The sequence below is a fragment of the Mauremys reevesii genome, linkage group 7 (genome assembly GCF_016161935.1).
Source record: "Mauremys reevesii isolate NIE-2019 linkage group 7, ASM1616193v1, whole genome shotgun sequence".
Taxonomy (NCBI): domain Eukaryota; kingdom Metazoa; phylum Chordata; order Testudines; family Geoemydidae; genus Mauremys; species Mauremys reevesii.
This window is the reverse complement of record NC_052629.1, coordinates 74,271,066-74,295,999: the sequence shown is the minus strand read 5'-3', so window position 1 is coordinate 74,295,999 and position 24,934 is coordinate 74,271,066. Positions and strand designations below refer to the sequence as shown.

General features: G+C 48.2%; 1 protein-coding gene across 4 annotated transcripts in view; it reads left to right on the top strand.

The window, feature by feature from the left end:
* Positions 1-24,934, top strand: part of USP4 (ubiquitin specific peptidase 4) — a 147,768-nt gene that overhangs the window by 92,766 nt on the left and 30,068 nt on the right. For all 4 annotated transcript variants that reach the window (XR_005601232.1, XM_039547004.1, XM_039547005.1 and 1 more), the window contains 2 exons: positions 518-601; positions 1,492-1,586. Coding sequence is in view for 3 of the 4 variants with exons in the window: in XM_039547004.1 (XP_039402938.1) it covers positions 518-601; positions 1,492-1,586 (179 nt within the window). In the remaining variant the exon portion in view is untranslated. The remainder of the gene's footprint in view (positions 1-517; positions 602-1,491; positions 1,587-24,934) is intronic.

Genomic DNA, 24,934 nt, shown 5'->3' with positions numbered 1-24,934 from the left:
TTTTGTGAGAATTCATGGACTGCCATACAATTTCTATTCCCGGATATGGCCCTCGGGCCAAAAAATTTGCCCACCCCTGCTTTAGATGCATAAAGTCAAAACATTCTGGAGAGTTTTTCTAGGACAGTACCTTTTGCAATGAGATTTTTCAACAGTAAGGGTATTTAACCATTGGAACAGCTTTTTGGGGCAGTGTGGTGGATTGTTCCATCACTTGAAATCAAGATGGGATGTTTTTCTAAAAGATCTAGTTCCATCCCAAGTTATTGGACTAGACAGAGGAATTGCTGAGTGAAATTCTGTGATCTGTGCTATGGCTGTCTGGGCTTCAAATCTTTAAATCTGAGTCTGAGACACTGAAGACAGCCAAGTGTGACTGGAAACCCCATTTGCCATAGAATTCTCTGCTTTTAAGATGTCAGGACTAACAAATGGCTCAACTCCCATTTGCTAACATTCTGCTCCATGCTTGGATTTATTTTGCCTCGTGTAAGTTTAACGTTCTCTCTGTTTCCAGTATCGGGTAGTTGTGCCAATGATGGGGGCTGTATCAGACCTGTGTGAAGCTCTTTCCAAACTTTCCAAGATCCCTGCAGAAAATGTAAGACCAAGCACACACAATAATTTTGCTAATAAATGTGTTCTTTCTTTTTAAAGCATTTTATTATTGGAAAAACTTTGAAATGGACAATAAGCAAAGAGGAGCAAAATAGTAACTAAGCATTAACTGATTGGACTGATACATAACTCCTTGCTTGCCTGAATTCTAAAAAGAAAGCCATGACACAGGCAAGCCCTGTTCACTTTGATACCTCCATTATAGTAATGACAGTAATAATGGCTTTAAAAGGGTGGTGGGGGGGGGAGGATGAGGGAAGAGACAGAAAAATGACTGCCACTACCATTGCAACTCCTCTTAGTTTATCCTTCTTGTCCCTCATATTACTACTTTGGGGGTATCTATTCCTTAGAAACCTCCTTAGTAGCAACAGGAAATAGGATGTACTTTATCTTTCTTAAGTGAATAATTTTATTGCCCACTAAAATGTCAGGCTTGAAACCTGTGGTTCGTGGGAAGTTGTCTGGATTCCCATGTATATAACTTGTTACCTCATGCCAGTTCAGAGGATTAGTTCAGTTCCTTTGTAGTTATTAAGTGTTCGGTTATCTCTGTCTTACATGCCAGCCTGCTGGGATGTATGATGATATCTTCACAGGACAATGGCCACTGTGCTTGACGTGAAGCCACTGGGAGCTGCAGGTACTCTATGCCTCTGAAAAATCAGGCCCAATTGTTATTCTCTGCGTCGTTGGTCTGATTAGGTTCAGTTAATAGTATGTCGGATCAGCCATAAGGTGTCACTATAGAGCCTCCATCAACACTTTGGCGACGTGTACATTAAAAATTTCTGAGAAAGAAAAATGAGGAACTGTTTCTAGAATTGTGAATTATTTTAGTTTGTCTAACCATCTCTAACTTCACTCTTTTAGATGGTGGTGACAGATGTTTATAATCACCGATTCCACAAAATTTTCCAAATGGATGAAGGGTTAAGTCACATCATGCCAAAAGACAACATCTTTGTGTGAGTAACCATCTCTTTGGAAAGTGCAGTGTTGAGAAGAATGTGCTAAGAGATGAGATTTTGGGCTTCTGTATATAAAAGCTGAAATGTTTTTTCCAACTCCCAGCCTGCCTGTAGGTTGTCCTTCATGTAGTGCCTGCTCTTTGGCCCTGTGCCTTTAGCTAGGAGTTAGCTGGGCAGTCTGGGGGCACTGTTCCCATGCATGTCCCCTCAGTGTATATTTCTTTATTTCCAGTAGTGATCACAGTGTGCTAAGTGCTTTCCTAACATAAGTCAAGGTCAAGGTCTCTATTCTGAGGAGCTCTTAAGTCTGAGTGATTATTTTCTAGTCACTTTGTGCTTATGTTCTATAATTTATAGGGATGCTGCCAACTTATTTTGATCTTCGGTTACTTATTTGTCTTTCTGTAGTGCCTTTGAGGTTTCAACAGAATTTGTGGCTCCCTTGTGCTTAGTGCTGTACATATACGAAGTAAGAGACAGTCTCTGCCCCAAGGAGATTACAGTCTAAATAGACAAAGGGTGGTAGAAAGGAAGTAGCATTACCCCCATTTTGTAGAAGAAGAATTGAGGCAGAGAGAGAAAGCGACTTACCCAAGGTCACATAGGAAGTGAGAGCGAGACTTGGGAATTGAACCTAGAGTCCTTAAGGCAGTTCCTTAACCACAAGACCATTCTTCCTCTTTGTCTGAAAAAACGGGTTTTAGTCTGAGGCTTTGTTTTAGAAAGTTGTTTTGTTGCCTTTGCTGGTGTAAAGTCAGGTGTTCGTTTCCTGTGAAGCAGCTGATATGTCATTCAAAGATGATCACTGAATGACATTACAGTCTTGTGCTGTCCTGTCACTCTAGTTGTTGTGGCATTGCCATTGAGGAGTAGTACCAGAGTTTCCAAAAAGCTCTCAGTATGTTATTTCCTGCAGCTGTAATTGTGAACTTGGTCATTGTGGGACAAGTTACAATAATTTGGGAGAACATATGGATTCTGTCTAGTCTGTTCCCTGTGATTGACATGTTGTCGGGTAGAAAGCAGTGACTTCAGTAGTTGAGTGCGAAGTTATATAATCCCCCAAATTACTAAAATGTATAGTCTAGAAAAACAAGAAATAGTAGGCCAAATCTTAATAATTATGTCTGTTAATAACAACTCAGGGATATCACTCCCAGTGTTTTAGTCTCACACTTTTTATGCCTCTGAACAGTGGTTCTCAACCCAGGGGTCCACGGACTAAGTTTGAGGTCCGCGAAAGACTTAGACTGAAAACTGACTGAATAGAATTCAACTCTGCATATACAGACAATAGATTTCCAAGGGGGTCTGCACCTCCATTTGAAATTTCCAAAGGGGGCTGCAAATGAAAAAAGGTTGAAAACCACTATCTTAGGGGACACCAGGATTGAAGACAAGCAAAACAATCGCAGTTATTAACTATGACTATTTCCTTATTAAAGAAAGGAAAATATAAATAAAACACAAACAACATGCAATGGTTACTTCAGTTACAGTTGCTTCTCTATGACTCTGTGGACAGCTTTTAATAGAGATTTCACTTCAAAGAATGGGTCTGCACTTGGATGGGACACTTTTATGTAGGTAAATTACAGCCAAGGTTCATTAGTCCCAAAATCAATACTCAGTCCTCTCTTTGTATCATAAATAACTGAAAAAGTTTATACATGGCAAAGGGTAGGTAAGTCCTGCCTGGTTTATTATGGATAAGCTAAATAGTTTGTAAATGGAATTAATTGTTCTTCTTCGAGTGATTGCTCATATCCATTCAGTTAGGTGTGTGCGCGCCGCGTGCGCGCTCGTCGGAAGATTTTTACCCTAGCAACACTCGGTGGGTCGGCTGGGCGCCCCCTGGAGTGGCGCCGCTATAGCGCTAGATATATACCCCTGCCGACCCGTCCGCTCCTCAGTTCCTTTTTACCGCCCGTGACGGTCGTTGGAACAGTGGAGTGCAGCACTGCTGACCTCCACAGTCCTAGCTTCTCACTTGTTTTCTCTACATAGTGGTTGTATATAGTTCGTTAAATATAGTTAGATTTAGTTTACTAGTTTGTGTAGTTAGCATATAGTTACTCCGGGAAATTGGGGGGGCTAGCCCCTTCTCTTTCCCCCAACCCGGGGCGGGCCCATGCAGTTACAACGGTGAGTAACCGTCTTTTATATGCAGTGCTGTTGTAGCTATGTCAGTCCCAGGATATTAGACAGACAATGTGGGTGAGGTGTAATAGCTTTTATTGAACCAACTTCAATTACTAGTGCTAACTACTTATACTAAACTATCTGTTCAACCTTGTATTTAGCTGGGACATCTGAGTACCTTTCCTAGACCTGAGGAAGAGCTTTGTGTATCTTGAAAGCTTGTCTCGACAACTGAAGTTGGTTCAATAAAAGATATTACCTCACTCACCTTGTCTCTCTAATCTTAACTAAGTCCTATGGGTAGGTGGGTGGGGGGAGAGTATTTAAATCAGTTACCTAAAAGAAGCCATTCTAAGAGTGGTCTTGTAACAAGTTGTTAAGGAAAATTAGGAATCTTAAATGCTATCCAAATCCCACAATTTCGGTTTATCAACTTTAGCTGTTGCTTTGAGTAGTGTCCCTTTGAATGCTCCACTGCAGGTGTACATGTGCCTCTTGAGCCCTTAACTGGAGATTTTTCTGTTAGCAGTGTTTGTTTGGCCTGGACATGCATCCTCTGTATCCTGGTGCCGCGCACCAAGATTATATAAGGATGCGTGGGTGAACTGCCTTCAGTTACTTCTCAACTGCTTTGGCCTGAGATGGAGCCTTAGTGTGTCTGCCTTGAGTGTGCCTCAGCTATTCCCTTGTGAAGTTTATCTATAGTTTTTGGTTTAGGATTAGATAGTATATTTAGTTGTTAGTAGATAGTTTATAGTTAGTTAGCTATAAGTAATGAGAGGATTTACTTGTTTCATCTCCCTCCTGTTCCTTCGGGAGCCTTATTCTCCTGGCACGGCATGCCTGGCTTCCAAGGTTTCAAACGTTGCCTTTCTTGTCGAGAGGCTATGTCAGTAAGTGGTGGCCACTCCAAGTTTGTTGTTGCTTGGGGGAGTCCCATGTCTCCCAGAAGTGCAACTTCTGCCTGGCCTTCAAATCTGGGGCAAGGAAGAACAGGGAAATTAAACTGAGGCTGCTGCTGAGGGCACTTTAACCCACTTCTAAGTCAGGTCAGGAGACCTCCACTGTACACCTGTCTCTGTCAGGGCCGCCCGGGGCAGGGGCGCAAGAGGGGAAATTTGTCTCGGGCCCCACAGGGGCCCCCACGAGAGTTTTTCGGGGCCACTGGAGCAGGGTCCTTCACTCGCTCCGGGGGCCCCGGAAAACTCTTGCGGGGCCTGGGCCCCCGGAGCTTCTTCCGGTCCGCATCTTTGGCGGTGGGGGGGCCCTTCCGCCCCGGGGTGGAAGAACCCCCCGCCAAAGTGCTGGGTCTTCGGTAGTAATTCGGCACCGGGGGGCCCCCGCCGTGGGTATTCGGGGCACTTCGGCGGCGGTTCCTGGAGCGGAAGGACCCCCCACTGCCGAATTACCGCCGAAGACCCCAGACCCCCTGAATCCTCTGGGCGGCCCTGGTCTCTGGACAAATCCAGCACCCCTTCAACAGTGGTTGCAGGTTTCCCCTAAAAAGGGGAAGGCTATGGAAGCCTCAGGGAAAGCATCAAAGAAGAGGCACTTGGCCTGTCATCATACAAAACTGATCTTGTCCTTTGTTAGATCTATGGTCTTGAAAGCCTCGACCTCTTGGCTTGGTACCATAGAGATGAAAGACTCCTCCTCTGGTACCAGTGGGGCCAGCGAGTCCCAGACGCTAAAGAGAAACGCAGTTCAGAGATGGTACCATCTGTGAGAGACAAGAAGGGCAAGGATAAGCACTCCAGAATGGACTCATTGGTAACAGCCCGCCACTGGTACCTACCTACAAGGCACCCTTGATGCCTGGCAAACCACAGCTCCAGATACCAACAGCTCCTGGGATGGTACGCTCACAATCAGCAGTACTGTCTACTTCAGGCCATGCTGGTACGGATCCACCGCTTGGTACCGCAAGAATCATAGAATATCAGGGTTGGAAGGGACCTCAGGAGGTCATCTTGTCCAACCCCCTGCTCAAAGCAGGACCAATCCCCAACTAAATATCCCAGCCAGGGCTTTGTCAAGCTGGGCCTTAAAAACCTCTAAGGAGGGAGATTCCACCACCTTTCTAGGTAAACCATTCCAGTGTACTCTAAGGACTTGTCTGAGATAGATGAACCAGAGTCCCCACTGCTCATGCGTACCAAGTGTCTCTTGGTGCTAAGACCTTGATCCCCAGATTATCATCATCCTCTGGTACCGTAGGACTCTCCACCCTTTTCTGCTGGTGCCTCTCCCCCGTCATTGGGAGGATATTGAGGAGAATAAGGGAGACTTCCATTCAGTCTATCTCTGTACAGGGTTCTCCTATGTATCTGTGTAGGAACCTGTTTTTTGACATTCACAGAGAAGATCCTTGTGCTTGACAACAAGGGTGGTGAGATCCCTGGACTGCACATTGTCAGCAATTTGCCAGACCACAAACAGCTAGACATTGTAAAGTCATCAACTCCAACCATTAATGAGGTGCTCCTGGACTCAGCTAAGACTGTGTGGCAAACGCCCACTACCACTGTAAAGGGACAGATAAGAAATATTATGTTCCCTCTCAGAATTTTTCTTCCCCAGCCCTCCATCTCACTCTCTGGTGGTGCATGCGGTAAAAGAGCGGCGTAAGCAACACTACTCCAGATCTATCCTGTAAGGACCAAAAGAGGCTAGACCTTTTTGGATGGAAATCTTATTCATCCATGACCCTGCAATTTCAGATCACAAACTATCAGGCGATCATTACTAAATATAATTTTACAAGCTATAATAAATTTACTGAAATTTCTTCCACAGGGAAACATAGGGAACAATTTCAGTCCATCTTCTTACTTTTCAAGTGTCCTTGGAGGCCACGGACACCACTACCAGGTCCATCTTCACAGCAGTTGTTATACACAGGATGGTGACTCTGGCAACTATAGTCCCTTCAGTAGAGGCAGGTGATTGCTTTTCAACCTTTGACCTGCAAGACAACTATTTCCATATAGCAAGACACCCATCACACAGGAAAAACGTACATTTTACTATAGGCCAGGATCATTTTCAGTACTGAGTACTTCCTTTCGGCCTCTCTGTGGCTCCACAGGTGTGCTCAAAGTTCCTGGTGGTAGTGGCTGCTTACCTCTGATGACAGGAGATTCTAGTCTGACAGATCACTGCCCAAAGGCTGATCTTCTGCTTTCTCTTATTCAGGAATTGGGTTTACATCTAAATGCAAGAAAATCCACAATTAGCCCCTGTACAGAAAAATACAGTTGATAGGAGCATACTTGGATTCATTGGTAGCCCGATCCTACCTTTCCCACAAACAGGTTCATAACTTTGTCAGGTCTGGTCAGGACATTTCAAGGAAGTCCTTGAACTACAATAAGGAACTGTCTACAGCTCCTGGGACACATGGCAGTTTGCACCTTCATAACTGACCAGGCAAAGCTATCCCTCTGCTGCTTTCATGGCTGGCTCAGAATGACTTATTCACAGGCCAGAGACACTTTGGACAGACAGGTTACAGTTCCCCTATAGATGAGGAATTCCCTAGACTTGTGGAAAAGAATCAGCCCAGCATTTGTGCTGGCATCCCTTTCATTCACCTAGCTCCAGCAACAACCATGACAACAGATGCATCACTGTTGGGATAGGGTCACCTCAGTGCCCTCACCACTCAGGGCAGATGGCCACCTCAGGAACCAGTCTCCACGTCCGCCTGCTAGAACTCAGAGCAGTCAGGAACACTTGCTTTCATTTCTCACCCCTCATTGGGGAAAATCAATCAGAATCATGACAGACAATGTGACCTGCATGTTCTATATCAACAAACAGGGAGGAGCAAGTTTCCTCTCCCTGTGTGCCAAAACTATGAAACTGGAACTGGTGTATAACCCATCAGATACAATCTTTCAGCTGTCTGTCTCCCAGGCATACAGAATGCCACAGTGGACATTCTCAGTAGGCGCATCTCCTAGGACTACGAATGGGAGTTGGTCTTTCAGAGTTTCCAGTGTGTTTCAAAGGTGGGGATTTGTACAGGTGGATCTCTTTTCCATGTCCAAGAACAATAAGTGTCCTCTATTCTGCTCAAGAGAACGCTAGCCATCACCCTTGGACGAAGGTTCTGCTCTAAGAATTTCCTCCAGCACAACTAATACTAAGGGTGTTGAACAAGATCAGACAAGACAAAGCTATGGTTATCCTTACAATACCAATCTGTCTGATATATGCTTGCACTCTTACCTACTCCACCTGTGCGTCCATTTGTCATTCAAATTTCTGAACTTTTCCCATCTCCTCTCCCAGGGTGCAGATCATGTGTTTCACCCCATCATAGGGGTTCTCCACCTCAGAGCATGTTTCCTCACTGGTTCGCAGGGTTAGAATCTTCCTGCTCTGTAGAAGTGCAGCAGGTGTTACTGAACAATAAAAAGGAGTCAACCCAAATTACTTACCTGCAGAAGCCTGAGATGCTACCATTGGTGCCATTGTCACTGACTTATGCTTGAATCTGTATTGCTATGTCATCCTGGATTAGCTGTTGGATCTAAAGAAATCAGGGTTGTCAGCTTGACTAAGTTTCAGTTGGCTGCAAAATCAGCGTTTTAATCTTCCAGTAGAAAAGGTATACATATTTATTCATCCTATGGCATTAAGGTTTATTAAGGATTTTGGGACTCTCTACTCCCCAGATTATGACCCCACTCCAACTTGGGACTCAGCGTGGTACTTAAATATCTCACAAGACCTCTATTTGAACCAGTGGCAATGTGCATAACTCATCTATGAAGATGGCGTTTTTAGTAGCTATCACATTGGCCCACAGGGTTGGAGAAATTGGGGCCTTGATGGCAGGTCCCCCTTTATAGTGTTCTTCAAGGACAAGGTCTTTTTATGCCCATGCCCTAAATTCTTACCTAGGATACTGTTGGAATTTCATCTTAACCAGTCCATTCGTCTACCCGTGTTTTTGTCCAAAACTGCATAAGTCTCAACAGGAGACCTGTTTTCATATCTTAGAAGGGTGTTGGCCTTCTACCTAGATGGAATCAAACAATTTTGGAAGGCACTTAGACTGTTTGTTCCCATCACAGACAGATCCAAGGGATCCACAATATCTCCCCAGAGAGTGTATTATTGCTTGTTACAATATAGTCTCCCACCAATAATAAATATATAACTATATAGAATACTAAAACAAAATTGTGCTCCAGACTGAGGCCTGGTCTACACTACGCATTTAAACCGATTTTAGGAGCGTTATACCGATTTAACGCCGCACCCGTCCACACTATGAGACCCTTTATATCAATATAAATGGCTCTTTAAATCGGTTTCTGTACTCCTCCCCAACGAGAGGAGTAGCGCTAATATCGGTATTACCATATCGGATTAGGGTTAGTGTGGCCGCAAATTGATGGTATTGGCCTCTGGGCGGTATCCCACAGTGCACCACTGTGACTGCTCTGGACAGCAATCTGAACTCGGATGCAGTGGCCAGGTAGACAGGAAAAGCCCCACGAACTTTTGAATATCATTTCCTGTCTGCCCAGCGTGGAGCTCTGATCAGCACGGGTGGCGATGCAGTCCCCAATCCAAAAAGAGCTCCAGCATGGACCGTACGGGAGATACTGGATCTGATCGCTGTATGGGGAGACAAATCTGTTCTATCAGAGCTCCGTTACAGAAGACGAAATGACAAAACGTTTGAAAAAAATCTCCAGGCTATGATACAGAGTCCACAGCACAGTGCTGCGTGACAAGCGTAACGGAAAGCCAAAGAATCAAATGGACGCTCATAGAGGGAGGAGGTACTGAGGACTCCAGCTATCCCACAGTCCACAGCAGTCTCTGAAAAGCATTTGCATTCTTGGCTGAGCTCCCAATGCCTGTAGGGTTAAACTCATTGTCCGGGGTGATTCTGGGTATAGCTCGTCAATGTAACCCCCCTCTGCCCTCCTGAAACAAAAGGGGAAAAAATCGTTTCTCACCTTTTTTCAAGGTCACTCTGTCTACTGCATGCTGCTGGTAGACGGGGTACTGGAGAGCTAAACAGCAGCATCCTCTTCTCTCCCTGGTAGCAGACGGTACTGTACAAAAGGACTGGTATCCGTTCTTGTCATCAGCCCGTGAGTGCTCCTGGCTGGCCTCGGTGAGGTTGGCCGGGGGCGCCTGGGTAAAAATAGGAATGACTCCCGGTCATTCCCAGCAGATGGTACAGAACGGCTGGTAACCGTCTTCATCATAGCAACTGGGGGCTGAGCTCCATCAGCCCCCGCCCTTCTTGTGTAAAGAAAAGATTATGTACTGCCTGGACTATCATAGCAGCTGGAGGCTGCCTCACCCTCATTTTATCTCAGTAACAAGTCACTGTTTCTTATTCCTGCATTCTTTATTACTTCATCACACAAATGGGGGGACACTGCAACGGTAGCCCAGGAAGGTTGGGGGAGGAGGGAAGCAACAGGTGGGGTTGTTGCAGGGGCACCCCCTATGAATGGCATGCAGCTCATCATTTTTGCGGGATCTGACACGGAGCGGCTGTGCTCTCTTATTCTCTGATACACTGGTTCTCTAGTACACTTGCCCCATATTCTAGGCAGGACTGATTCTATTTTTAGATACCATAAAGGAGGGATTGACTCGGGGAGTCATTCCCATTTTTGTCTTTGCGCCCCCGGCCGACCTCAGCCAGGGGCACCCATGACAGCAGCAGACAGTACAGAACGACAGATAACCGTCATCTCATTGCCAGTTTACAATGGCAGCAGACGGTACAGAACGACTGATAACCGTCTCTGCTATCATGCAAAAGCAAATGAATGCTGCTGTGTAGCGCTGCAGTATCGCCTCTGTCAGCAGCATCCAGTACACATACGGTGACAGTGTCAAAAGGCAAAACAGGCTCCATGGTTGCCATGCTGTGGCGTCTGCCAGGGCAATCCAGGGAAAAAGGGCGCAAAATGATTGTCTGCCATTGCTTTCCCGGAGGAAGGAATGAGTGACGACATTTACCCAGAACCACCCGCGACAATGATTTTTGCCCCATCACGCACTGGTATCTCAACCCAAAATTCCAAGGGGCGGGGGAGACTGCAGGAACTATGGGATAGCTACGGAATAGCTACCCACAGTGCAACGCTCCAGAAATCGATGCTAGCCTCGGACCATGGACGCACACCGCCGAATTAATGTGCTTAGTGTGGCCGCGTGCACTCGACTTTATACAATCTGTTTTACAAAACCGGTTTATGTAAAATCGGAATAATCCCGTAGTATAGACGTACCCTGAAAGTATACAGGGCAGTCTGGACTGACAGGTCTCCAGTTCCTTCTGACCGCCACATGGTCTCAGTCGGAATCCTCTGTGTCTGCTTTGATCTTCCTTTGCTGTGAATGTATGAATAAATTTAAATACTTTGTAATAGTTGAGTGTTTTTATAGTTTTCGGAGTAAATTTAGTTCTCCCCACCTTGCAGCACTTCTCCCTGCAAAGGGAGACTATAGCAAAAGTTCTGGGTTCTTCTTGGAGTGATTGCTCATATCCATTCCATGTAGGTGTGTGCGCGCTGCGTGCACGTTCGTCGGAAGACTTTTACCCTAGCAACTCAGTGGGTCGGCTGGGCGCCCCCTGGAGTGGCGCCACCATGGTGCCGGATATATACACCAGCCGACCCACCCACTCCTCAGTTCCTTCTTACCGCCCGTGTCGGTTGTTGGAACAGTGGAGCGCGGCTTAGCTGACCTCCACTTCCCTAGCTACTCGTAGTTTCTCTCGTTAAGTATATAGTTCAGACGTTTATAGTTGTAGTTAACTTTATTTGTTTGTAGTATAGTATAGTGTATTTATTTCACAGGGTTCGGGGTTTATCCCCTTCCCCTCACCCGGCGCCGGGTCCGATGCCCGGTCCACAGGGTTTTATAATGCTCGGCCGGCCACAAGCCGATGCCGACAAGAGATCCTCTCCTAAGTGCCTCGAGGAATCTCACCTCTTAGATAAGTGCCACATTTGTGAGGCCTTTAATCCGAGAACAAAGGGGAGCGGGACTTTCGTCCCAAACAGCTCCTGAGGGAGGCAGCTCTTGCTCCTCCGCTCTCGGCACCGAGCGCCGGTTAATCTTCAAGGAGCGCTCCCTCGGCACCGGATCGCCGGTACCGCCAAGGCCTCTCGGCGCCGACGGTCGCTGGCTCCGACGTCCACTCGGCCTGGAGGATGAAGAGGCACAATATCCTTGCTGCGTCCGAGCTGCCTGCTCCGCAGCCGAGCGCTATGCTCAGTCGGATCGCCCGGCACCGATGTCTGCTGCGGCACCGACAATATCCGCACCATTAACTCCGGCCAGGCAAGAGCCGTCGAGTCCGGTGCTGGAAAGCTCCCCGGTGCGGGCCGTGGTCGAGCTCGCTATGAAGCTGCGTCCGAGCCGCCTGCTCCGCAGCCGAGCGCTATGCTCAGTGGGATCGCCCGGCACCGATGTCTGCCGCGGCACCCACAATATCCTCACCATCAACTCCGGCCAGGTAAGAACCGTCGAGTCCGGTGCTGGAAAGCTCCCCAGTACGGACTGTGGTCGAGCTCGCTTGAAGCTGTGTCCGAGCCGCCTGCTCCGCAGCCGAGCGCTATGCTCAGTTGGATCGCCCGGCACCGATGTCTGCCATGGCACCGACGATATCCGCACCGTTAACTCCGGCCAGGCAAGAGCCGTCGAGTCCGGTGCTGGAAAGCTCCCCGGTACGAACCGTGGTCGAGCTCGCTGTTAGGCTGCGTCCGAGCCGCCTGCTCCGCAGCCCGAGCGCTCTACTACGTCGCACTGCCCGGCACCGGTACCTGCTGCGGCACCGACAGTATCAGCACTGTAGACTCCGGCCATGCAGGAGCCGTCGTGTCCAGCACCTGAACGCTCCCCGATGCGAGCTGTGGTTGTGCTCACTATTCCCTCTACGCAGGACACATTTCCACAGCGAGGGTGTTAATGGCAAGGGCAGAACCTGCGCTGCTTTAACCCCCGGTACCGCCGGTGCGGGTTATATTGTCTATCGGCGAGCCTGTCTTGCTCACACCACCCGGCGTCGGCACCACAGAGCGGCACCGTTCACGATCGCAGTCCCGCAGGTGTTCTCGGTCCTGTCGCCAAGCCCGGTGCCAGCACCGTTCACGGTCATGGCACCGTTCCCCATATCGGTACCGGTCGTACCCGCGGCACCGATCAGCGGCCTGTTCCCCGACCTGGTACACTCGGTGCAGATCCAGCTCCCAGCACCGCTCCAGGCACTGGACTCATGTAGCCACTCCCGGCGTTGAGCCTCGAGATCTCGGCCAGCCTCCCGGCATCGCTCCGGTCGCAGGTCCCATTCTCGCTCCCGGTACCGGTAGGCCTCACGGTACTGATTCCGGGTCCCGCGTCGAACTCCATGGCCATCCATTCGGATGTGCACACCAGAGTCTTCCGGGTGTTCCAGGACAGGACCCTGAACCCCATCAGTGGCTGCCCTGTACATCTTGGGCGCGCTACCTGTGCTCCCATCGCGCTCTGTTCCATCAGAGCACTGGGTACCAGGGGCGACAGTTAGTCGTCCCCCTCCGACCGGTACGGCGGGAGTCCGGTTTTGCCACCGGATTCCCACATCCCAACAGATCAGCAGGTCGTCCAGGAGCGTGAGCCCACACAAGACCCACTTGCCCCGGTTTTTCGTCTGCCCCTCCCCAGATGAGGCGGTGGCAGAAGCGTACTCCTTGGGCCCTCCCCTAATCGGCCTGGGGGCCCATCAGGACTTCCCAAGATGGGTGGCATTCACTATGAATCTCCAAGTGGCCACTATCCCGCCCGTAGGCACGGGAGTCGAATGCATTTGCATGGTATCCTCCAGGGGCGACGGGCACCTATATGTACGTCTTTCCCCCTGCTCCCTTGTCATCTAGTGGGAGACTTTACGGAGTCGGGTTCTCAGATCTCCCGTCAAGAGTTTGATGCCCTCCTGGAAAAAGGGCTCAAAGTGGCGAGAGCTTCCCTCCACACCTTGTTGGAGGTAGCGGACTCCACAGCCACGACTCTGGCCTCGGGTGTTGCCACGAGGTGCATTTCATGGCTCCAATTATCAAGCCTTCCCTCGCAGCTGCTGCACACTATACAGGACTTGTCCTTCAATGACAAAGGCCTGTTCTCTAAACTGGCCCTAGGCTGCAAGGCCCAAAGGACAGCGAGGTCACTATGCACTCCCTCTCGGCGTGTACATGCCGATGTCTCACCGCCGACCTTTCCGCCAGCCTCACCGCCCTTACCCTGCGCCTAGAAAACGACAGGGCTTTGCCAGCAGGCGACGCTGAGGCAGTCGTAGGAGTTGGTGGGGACCCCTAAGGGACCAAAATCAGAGTCCTCCCAACCACCAATCGGGTAGAAGCCTATCCCTCCTCTTCCCTCTTAGGGATCCCTCTCACGAGCAATTCCTCTTGCAAGAGGTGCGGGCGTTCCTCACCATCGGAGCTTTAGAGGAGGTTCCATGGTCGAAAGGGGCATAGGTTCTAGCCCCACTAGTTCCTGATCCCCAAGGTGAAGGAAGGTCTCAGACCTATCCTAGACCTGCGGGAACTCAACCAGTTATGATATACCTGGAGTTCCGCATGGTATCCATGGGGACCGTCATCCCATCCTTGGATCCCGAAGACTGGTATGCCGCCCTCGATATGAAGGACACATATTTTCCCGTCGCCATTTATCCTCCGCTCAGAAGGTACCTCCGGTTTGTGGCCAACCGTCATTTCCAGTTTACGGTCCTCCCGGTCGGCATCTATACAGCCCCATGTGTATTCACAGTGTCCGCCTGTAGTCGCCGCCCACTCCGCCACCGTCGGATACATGTTCTCCGTGTCTGGACGCTTGGCTCTTTCCAGGGACCACCGAGGCCCAAGTTACCACTCCTGTGGGCGTCGACGAGGTCCTATTCCTGCGTTTAGGCCTGAGAATCCGCATAGCGAAATCCACCTGGATTCCCACTTAGGGAATACACTTAACTGAGGCCACCCGGGACTTCAGTATCGCACAGCCTGCTTACCTACGCCTTGATTTCACACGATGGTAACCATTGTACAAGGTTTACGGACCTTCCCGGCATCTTTGGCTTGAACTTGCCGAGGTTTTCTGCGCCACATGGCTGCCTGCACGTGCATAACTGAACATGCCAGGCTTCGCCTCTGTACACTTTAACCGTGACTCACATCAGTGTACCACACGGCCAGAGACAGCATGGTCATGGTCGCCTCGATCCCCCCGAGCGTCCTAGGCTCCCTCGACTGGGGGTCGACGCCCTCCCTGATGTGTGCAGGGGTGCTGTTCCATCCTCCTCACCCTCGGTGTCCCTCAGGATGGACGCCCCCATCTCTTGACTGCGGTGCTCACTTGGGTTAGTTTCCCACTCCAGACCTTTGGTTGGCTCAACAGCTGCCCTTGCATATCGGTGTCCGGGAGTTGAGAGCAGTCTGCCTTGTCTACCAGGCGCTTCAGCAGCACCTACGAGGCTTTTGTGTCTCGGTGTTCACAGGCAACACAACGGACACCCGTTGCATAAACAAGCATGGAGGAGCATGGTCCTCCTCTCTTTGCAGGGAGCTAGCCAGCTCCGGGACTCCTGCACAGCTCAATTGACGGACCTGGTAGCGCCCTTTCCCCTAAGGGTCTGGAACTCTCTGGTGGATCGCCTTAACAGTTCCTTCCGGTCTCTCAAGTGGTTGATTCCTCTGGATGTTATCCATTACGTTTCCGGAACTTCGCTCTCGCGGGAACGAAACGAGAGACAAGTTCTGCTCATGCCAAGGCCTCTCCCAGGACTCGATCTTGGTTGTTTTTCTGATGCTGTAGATGAGCCGTCTGCTGTCCGCTTTCCCACCGCTCCTGCTGGTTCGCAAGGTCCTGCTAGCACTCCGCAGGGACAGAGTGCATCGGATCATGATCGCTCCAGCGTGGTCCAGGCAGCACTGGTACACCAGGTTGCTAGACCTGTCGGTAGCCATCCGATTCCCCTGTCTCTTTGCCCAGACCTCATGACGCTGGATCACGGCAGACTTACCACCTAGACCTGCAATCCCTGCACATCTCCGCAGGCCTGCTGCGGGCCTAAACCGATGCGAGTTACATTGTTCGGCCTTGGTCCTACAGGATTCCCCGGGGTGGTAGGAAGCCTTCCACTCGGTTAACATATCTGCCCAACTGGCAGTCTTTCTCTTGCTGCTACGAAACACAATGTTTCCCCCACAGAGGCTCCGATCTATTTCCTCTGGGATTGCCTATGATCTTCCAACAGCAGCGCCTGGCTCAGTTAATCATTAAGGGTGCACTTGGCAGCCGTCTCTACCTTCCTTCCAAGGGAGAGTGGCCGCTTCATATTCTCGCACGCTGTGGTTTCTACGTTCCTCAAGGGCTTGGGGCATTTATGCCCCCGAGTACACCGCCCCACCAACTCATGGGTCTTCAACCTGGTTATAAGCAGACTTATGCCTGCTCCATTCGAGTCACTGACAGCATGCTCGCTGAGGTACCTGTCCTGAGAGACAGTTTTTCCTTGTAGCCTTTGCATCGGCTAGGCAAGTCTCCGAGCTCCAGGCTCTCACAGTGGACCCACGGTACACTATGTGGCGTAGGACGAGGAGCGGTTGTGACCACGTCCGGCCTTCGTCCCTAAGGTGCTGTTGACCTTTCATATCATCCGGGATATCTTCCTTCCGGTCTTCTTTCCAAAGCCCAGTCATCGCGACGGGAGCACATCTGCCCTCCCTAGACGTCCTTAGGGCGCTCGCTTTTTATGTCGAGCGGGCAAGCCCTTTTGTATGCCCCCAACTCTTCGTTGTATTGGCAGACCGGATGAAGGGCCTACCTGTCTCCTCCCAGAGCCTCCTGTGACTTGGCCCATGTTCCGTCGAGCCACCTTACTGCTCGTTTCACCAGGGCTCTGGCTTCTTCTGCTGCCTTTCCGACTCACATACCCTTCCCGGGCTATGTCGTACTGCTACCTGGTCCTCGATCCGGACCTTTGCTCTTTGGTCTCCTGTCCAGAGATGATGCAGCCTTTGGCTCAGCAGTTTGCATTCTGTAACATCTCACTCCGACCCCACCGCCTACGTAAGGCTTGGGAATCACCTACATGGAATGGATATGAGCAATCACTCGAAGAAGAAAAGACGGTTACTCACCGTTGTAACTGTTGTTCTTCGAGATGTGTTGCTCATATCCATTCCAAACCCACCCTCTTTCCCCACTGTCGGAGTAGCCGGCAAGAAGGAACTGAGGAGTGGGTGGGTCGGCTGGTGTATATATCCGGCGCCATGGTGGCGCCACTCCAGGGGGCGCCCAGCCAACCCACTGAGTTGCTAGGGTAAAAGTCTTCCAACGAACGTGCACGCGGCGCGCACACACCTACATGGAATGGATATGAGCAACACATCTCGAAGAACAACAGTTACAACGGTGAGTAACCGTCTTTTTCACGAACTGTATCTCCCACCCCCCTTCCTTCTCCATTAGCGACAACCACCAGGCCTGCCTTTATTGTTTTGGGGAGACTCATATTGCCACCAAGTGCAGCATCTGCCACTCCTTTTCTCTCTGAATTCATGAGCTCCATCTGGAGAAGCACCTCATGGAGCAGGCCATGAGACCCCATTCAGATTCAAACTCTGGAGACCACTCTGTAAAAGGGGTTCAGAAGGTGAGCAGCACCCCTCCGAGCATGAGCTCCAGAGTTGACGCAAAATCTCTTTAAGTTTAAAAAACCCTCTTACTAGAGTAGGGAACAAGAATATAGGCATAAGGACAGATCTCTGTCCAGATGTGCCTCTATGAGAAAAGATCCCTCCCCATCTCAGTCAAAATCAGGTGAGTCCTTGTGTGTGGGTCCTAAAGAATTAGGTCTACACAAACCTTCTGTCCAAGAAGGATTGGCCAAAGGAAGAAGGATGTGACAGTACTGGCTCCAGCTCCATTCCACAAATCTAATGAGCAGTACCTAGCAGTTTCATCTGGGAGATCAATGCTGGGACACCATCAGGGGATCCCACAATGGAGCTGTCTGAACACTAGACCCAGGATCTGCCAGTACCCTCCTCAGGGGCTCCCCAAACCAAAAGGAAGACTGAAGCCTTTACCTCACTGGAGGATATATTTACTCTGTCATACCCACAGTCTCTCCTGCTATCAGGCTGAGGTCTTCTTAAAGACATCTCTACAACTAGGAAAACCACCTTGAGAGGAAGAGTATCTTCGACAACTACGTCCGCAACCATCCTCCCATTGGTACTGTCAGCACCACTGGTATAAGAGGAGCCTATCATTTCATCAAGTGAATCTGACACTCCAGAGGAGGCTTCCCACCCGCAGGGGAAACAAGCCTTGTTGGAGACCAAAGAAGGTATTGGAACTGTCCGCGTCCTTCTGAATATGGCTACCCAGGGGACTGCTGGTACCTGATGCCTTGGCCCACTCCTTCTCTGGTCAATCCTTACTGGTTGCCCTGGGGCCTTTGGGATCCTTACAGTAGGCGCCCTGGATCTGTGCAGGAATCACACTGATCCTCCTCTCCCAGTCAGTACCAACTGGCTCTGTCAGAATGCTTGGTGGATGAGGTCGAGCCAATTGCACCAGTTCCAACAGGTATGTCATCCTTCTCGTCAGATGAGGCAGTTGCTTCATCATCTCCTTTTCTACTTGATGACCACAAGCAGTATCAGGAGTTGTGGCACTGAGCTGCAGATACCTCTCAGAGAGGTCCAGGATATGCAGTAGGACCTATTGGACATCCTCTGGCCCTTTGAGAGTGGCCCTTCCAGTTAGCCAAATCATTTTGGGCCCCACTAGATCAGTGTGGCGTACCCCTGCCTCTTGTGCCCCTACCCCAGGGAGAGCTGAGAAATGATAAAAGCAGCAAAGAATCCTGTGGCACCTTATAGACTAACAGACGTTTTGCAGCATGAGCTTTCGTGGGTGAATACCCACTTCGTCGGATGCAAGTAGTGGAAATTTCCAGGGGCAGGTATATATATGCAAGCAAGAAGCAAACCCAAGAAAGAAACCAACAGGACTCCACTGGCCATCACATACAGTCCCCAGCTAAAACCCCTCCAACTCATCATCAGGGATCTACAACCCATCCTGGACAATGATCCCACACTTTCACAGGCCTTGGGTGGCAGGCCAGTCCTCGCCCACAGACAACCTGCCAACCTGAAGCATATTCTCACCAGTAACTGCACACCACACCATAGTAACTCTAACTCAGGAACCAATCCATGCAACAAACCTCGATGCCAACTCTGCCCACATATCTACACCAGCGACACCATCACAGGACCTAACCAGATCAGCCACACCATTACCGGTTCATTCACCTGCACGTCCACCAATGTAATATACGCCATCATATGCCAGCAATGCCCCTCTGCTATGTACATCGGCCAAACTGGACAGTCTCTAAGGAAAAGGATAAATGGACACAAATCAGATATTAGGAATGGCAATATACAAAAACCTGTAGGAGAACACTTCAACCTCCCTGGCCACAAAATAACAGATCTTAAGGTGGCCATCCTGCAGCAAAAAAACTTCAGGACCAGACTTCAAAGAGAAACTGCTGAGCTTCAGTTCATCTGCAAATTTACACCCTCAACTCAGGATTAAACAAAGACTGTGAATGGCTTGCTAACTACAGAACCAGTTTCTTCTCCCTTGGTTTTCACACCTCAACTGCTAGAACAGGGCCTCATCCTCCCTGATTGATCTAACCTCGTTATCTCTAGCTTGCTTCTTGCTTGCATTTATATACCTGCCCCTGGAAATTTCCACTACTTGCATCCGATGAAGTGGGTATTCACCCACGAAAGCTCATGCTGCAAAATGTCTGTTAGTCTATAAGGTGCCACAGGATTCTTTGCTGCTTTTACAGATCCAGACTAACACGGCTACCCCTATGATACTGAGAAATGATATTTCATGCCAGCTAAAGGGGCAGAGCTTTTATTCACTCATCTGGTGCCACACTCCTTAGTAGTGCAAGGTGGCTAGAGAAAGGTGTAGGGTGTAGTACTCCAAGACTCCCCCAACTGACAGAAAAAAAACAGGAGTACTTGTGGCACCTTAAAGACTAACAAATTTATTTGAGCATGAGCTTTCGTGAGCTGCAGCTCACTTCTTCGGATGCATAGAATGGAACACACAGACAGGGGATATTTATACATACAGAGAACATGAAAAGGTGGAAGTATGCATACCAACAGGCAGAGTCTAATCAATTGAGATGAGTTATCATTAGCAGGAGTGTCTAGGAAATGGACCGCTAGTGTGGATTGGTCTAGGCTGAGGTTGATGGTGGGATGGAAATTGTTAAAATCTCGGTGGAATTCCATCTCGGCGGTCCATTTCCTAGACACTACTGTGCTAATAAACGATGGTCACATAAATACCACCCTATATCGGAAACCCACTGACCGCTATACTCACTTACATGCCTCCAGCTTCCATCCCGGACACACCACACGATCCATTGTCTACAGCCAAGCTCTAAGATACAACCGTATTTGCTCCAATCCCTCAGACAGAGATAAACACCTACAAGATCTCTATCAAGCATTCTTAAACCTACAATACCCACCTGCTGAAGTGAAAAAACAGATTGACAGAGCCAGAGGAGTACCCAGAAGCCACCTACTACAGGACAGACCTAAAAAAGAAAATAACAGAACACCACTAGCCATCACCTACAGCCCCCAACTAAAACCTCTTCAGCGCATCATCAAAGATTTACAACCTATCCTTAAAGATGATCCCTCACTCTCACAGATCTTGGGAGACAGGCCAGTCCTCGCTTATAGACAGCCTCCCAACCTGAAGCAAATACTCACCAGCAACCGCACACCATACAACATAAACACTAACCCAGGAACCTATCCTTGCAACAAAGCCCGATGCCAGCTCTGTCCACATATCCATTCAAGTGACACCATCATAGGACCTAATCACATTAGACACGCCATCAGGGGCTCGTACACCTGCACATCTACCAACGTGATATATGCCATCATGTGCCAGCAATGCCCCTCTGCCATGTATATTGGCCAAACCGGACAGTCTCTACGCAAAAGAATAAATGGACACAAATCTGACATCAGGAATCATAACATTCAAAAACCAGTGGGAGAACACTTCAACCTCTCTATCAAAGGTAATTGAAGCAGATGTTTATGAAGTCATTGGGAGTGAACTATCTCCAATTCAACAGGTTAATCATTAAATTTGGAGGATTTTCTTGCTATGCTGTATTAGGAGGAGAACATCACCAGATAGATATTTAAATTGTTTTATTTAACTAAAACCAGGGCCGCCCAGAGGGGGGAGCAAGAGGGGCAATTTGCCCCAGGCCCCGAGCCCCATGGGTGCCCCCACCATAGTTTTTCGGGGCCCCTGGAGCGGGGTCCCTCACTCACTCCGGGTGCCCGGCAAACTCTTATGCGGCCGGGTGCCGGAGCTTCTGCCGCTCCCGGTCTTCGCCGGCGGGGGGTCCTTCCGCTCTGGGGCGGAAGGACCCCCCGCTGGCAAATTACCGCTGAAGACGGAGCGGGACCCGCCGCCGAAGCGCAGCCCGATCTTCGGCGGTAATTCGGCGGCGGGGGGCCCTTCCGTTCCAGGACCCGCCGCCGAAGTGCCCCGAAGACCCGCGGCGGGGCCCTCCTCCGCCGAATTACCGCCGAAGACCGGGCTGCGCTTCAGCGGCGAGTCCCGCTTTGGTGGTAATTCGGCGGAGGGGGGTCCCCGCCGCGGGTCTTCGGGGCACTTCGGCGGCGGGTCCCGGAATGGAAGGGCCCCCCCGCCGCCGAAGACCCCAGGCCCCTGGAATCCTCTGGGCGGCCCTGACTAAAACATCAATGTTATGTATTCTGGATTTTTTTCTTCAACAGCAAACATACAGTATAATATTTTAACAAAAAAGCATATGAATTTTTTAACTTAGTTAAATAGTCAAGTTTTTTAAAATCAGGTTTGTTTTTGTTAAAATTGTTTTTAACTATAATAGTTTAGAAAAAAAATTAAATCGACTATGTCACCAGGTCAACATGAGAAATTTAAAATATTGGCTTCTGCAGCTAACTCAGTCATCTTCTCCTTCATTTTCCTGTTTATTCATAATCTGGTTTCTCAATTTGGAATGAATTAGTCCAAAGGAGGAAAATATTCTTTCTACACCAGCAGAAGAAGCTACTGCTGTTAAAAGTGAGATTATCACTTCAACAATCTCTGAATCAAGGTGCTTAAGTGACTTCCTCCAGTTTACTGCTGTGACTTTAAAACATCATCAGCAAACATATATTTCTTGAATGGTTCACCCTTAACTTTGAAGTTTATGGAGAGATGATTGCTGGATGTCCATGTCATAGCCAATTCCTGTTCTTCAGCAGTTAAAGTTTGACCCTGGTACCAAGTATTGAGAATATTTGCAAGAAAATGAGCTGGAGATAGTGCTTGTCCCATTTGTTTTTTTAATGCTTGTAATTTAACTCTGTCATTGCATATTTCTCTTTTTAAGATCTCACTCAGTTCCTTCCAAATTTCAACAGCGTCAGCAATAAAACAGCCATTTCCCTGCATTTTGTTCAAGGCTACAGAAATAGGCTTCAGGGTACTTAGCATGTGTCCAACATTTCTCTTAAGCACAATTATGAGAACTTTGGCTGTGACAGTGCCATTTATTTTTTCATGATTTTGTTCACAAACTGTCATAAGATTAGGTGAGTTCTTGATATAGTGCTCAAAACACTCCACTACTGAGTTCCATTGCATGTTTTGTGGGAGAGTTAGCTTGGTTCCTCCCACTTTTTTTAGGGCAGCTGCTGCAAAGTGGTTGTTATGAAGTATTTTGCAATTTCAACATTAGCCTTTATTTCGGGAACACTGAAGTCTTTGGCTAGGAGGTGCATCTAATGAGTACTGCAACTGTATGTTATTATCTTGGGACTCTCTTCACTCTCTCCTAAATTTCTTCTCGTCTTGGATACATTTGCAGCATGGTCTGTGACCAAGCTGCATACTAGACATTTGAATTTTTTTCTGTTTGTTATAGCTTTTACTGCTACTTCTTGTAAGTATTCTGCTGTGTGTGCATTTCCTGATGTATCAGTTGTTTCTGTATTATCACACAAGCACATACAACAGTGTCATTTGGACATTGCTCCACCCATCAAGACTCAGGTTAACAATTTTACCCTCTAGACCTTTTGCACACTGCTCAATTTCTCTTTCATACACTTTATCCAGCAATTTGCCTGCAACATCTGTTCTGTTGGGTGGACTGTATCCTGGTCTTAATGATTGAACCATGTTAATAAAGTGGGGGGTTCTCAATCACACAGAAAGGAGAGTTTGTTGCATAAACAAACCGAGCAGTTTTTCATCAGGAATTTGTTTAATTAGCACGAACGGTTCATTTAATAAAACAGACAATTAAAGACCTAAATACATAAGCTGTTGATCTCAAAGCATTTTGTATATGGAAAAGAATTGTAAATATCTCCTAAAATTCAGTAAAGGCAAAGGTGAGTTTGTAATAACCTAAAATTATAGTGAGTTACAATGTTGCTGTTAACCTTTTTTGCACCAATATTGAGGTCTGTGCCTTAGTGTGCAGAGCTGGGAGTGGAGCCAGCTGTGCAAGTTTCATCTGATAAGTTGTACTATACTTGCTTTGTTGTTTGCTTACTGACTCGTTTGCAGCAGGTCTCCCAGGCATTATTGAGAATTAATCAGTCCAAGATTTTCTAAAATGGGTGCCCCAAATATAGGCCCCCAAATCCATATTTAAAACCCTAAATAAATGGCCCAACTTTGAAAGTGCCAGTTGCCCAGCAGTTCCCATTGACTTTACTGGTTGGGGGGTGTAATTCTTGAAGAGTCTGGAGTCCTTCAGGCTCCATTCATCTGTGGCCCCTGAAATTCTGTTGGTGTGGAGAGGAGGAGATGGTGGCTCTAATCTGAGCCTGAAGGCGGTATAACTTTCACACAGCTCTGTCTATAGTCTCATGCCACAGATCAAATCTGTTATTTAGATTGTGAGCCCTTCAGGAAGGGACAATCCTTTCATAGCATCTGGAAAGTGCCTATTGCATTGTGGGCACTGCCAGAAACAAAAGATATTTAATGTTACTAATTGTGCCTGTGAATATGGTTGATATCTGAGAACACCAGGAATAATCACAGGGCTGTTGTGGTGGATATGAGACCCTGGGCAACCCCATGAGAATTATCCTCCTGAACACTGAAATCAAGGACCACCTGTATGCATTTGTTTTATGTAATCCAAAGTTCATCACTCAAGTGGTATGGAGTTCTAGGGTCCTTAGAAAACCTGGCCTGGCAGCTTTTTCATTTCTTCTTATACCAGTACTGCTTCATGAAGTGGTTCCAAAAAGGGAACATTTTCCCTCCTAAATGGTCAGTTCTTTGTAACATCCATCCAGCATTGTTTTGATGAGAGAATCAATAAAGCAAGTTAAGTTAGGTCTGCAGATAGGAGAACAGAATCTCTCTTGGTGGGCTTGAGTTTTATGATTCTGGAGTTTTGAATTCAATAAATGTTGTTAATTAGCACCCAGTATTCATTTTGCAGATGGAAGGAGGGATCTATAGGAAACATCGAACAGCCTCCTGTGACACCCTGTACCCAAGTAACCCCCTGTAACCTCATATTCACCCCTTTTATAGGGTTATAATATTTTTTACAAAGCATGCCTCATGAGACGACATTTGAAAAGTCATAATTTGCGGAACATCATTGTCCTATAAAATTTTTGCATTAATGTTGTATATGGAGTTATGAGATTTTGCTATATGTTTGTTACTGAAACATATTGAGAGTCCTGGAAAATGCCCACAGTCTAGCTCCTTAGAGATACCAGAGGACAGTAAACCGAGGCCTTACATCTTGTTCTCCAAACAGCACATACGCAGAAGGTATAAGCAAGAAATTTGCAATACACTTCACATCTCACATATACCACAGACTGAATGTCTGCACCCCGCAGGAGGGTATTCCTTAAGGAAAGTAGGAGGGTATAAAATAAGAGACAATGGCTTCTTCATTACCTCTCCTTCCCCTTCACTCCTCATGGTAGCAAGATAATTTGAAAGACAAAAGGGTAGCATCATTGAACTGGGAGGGGTGGTCCTGATTGGAAGGAGAGAGCCTG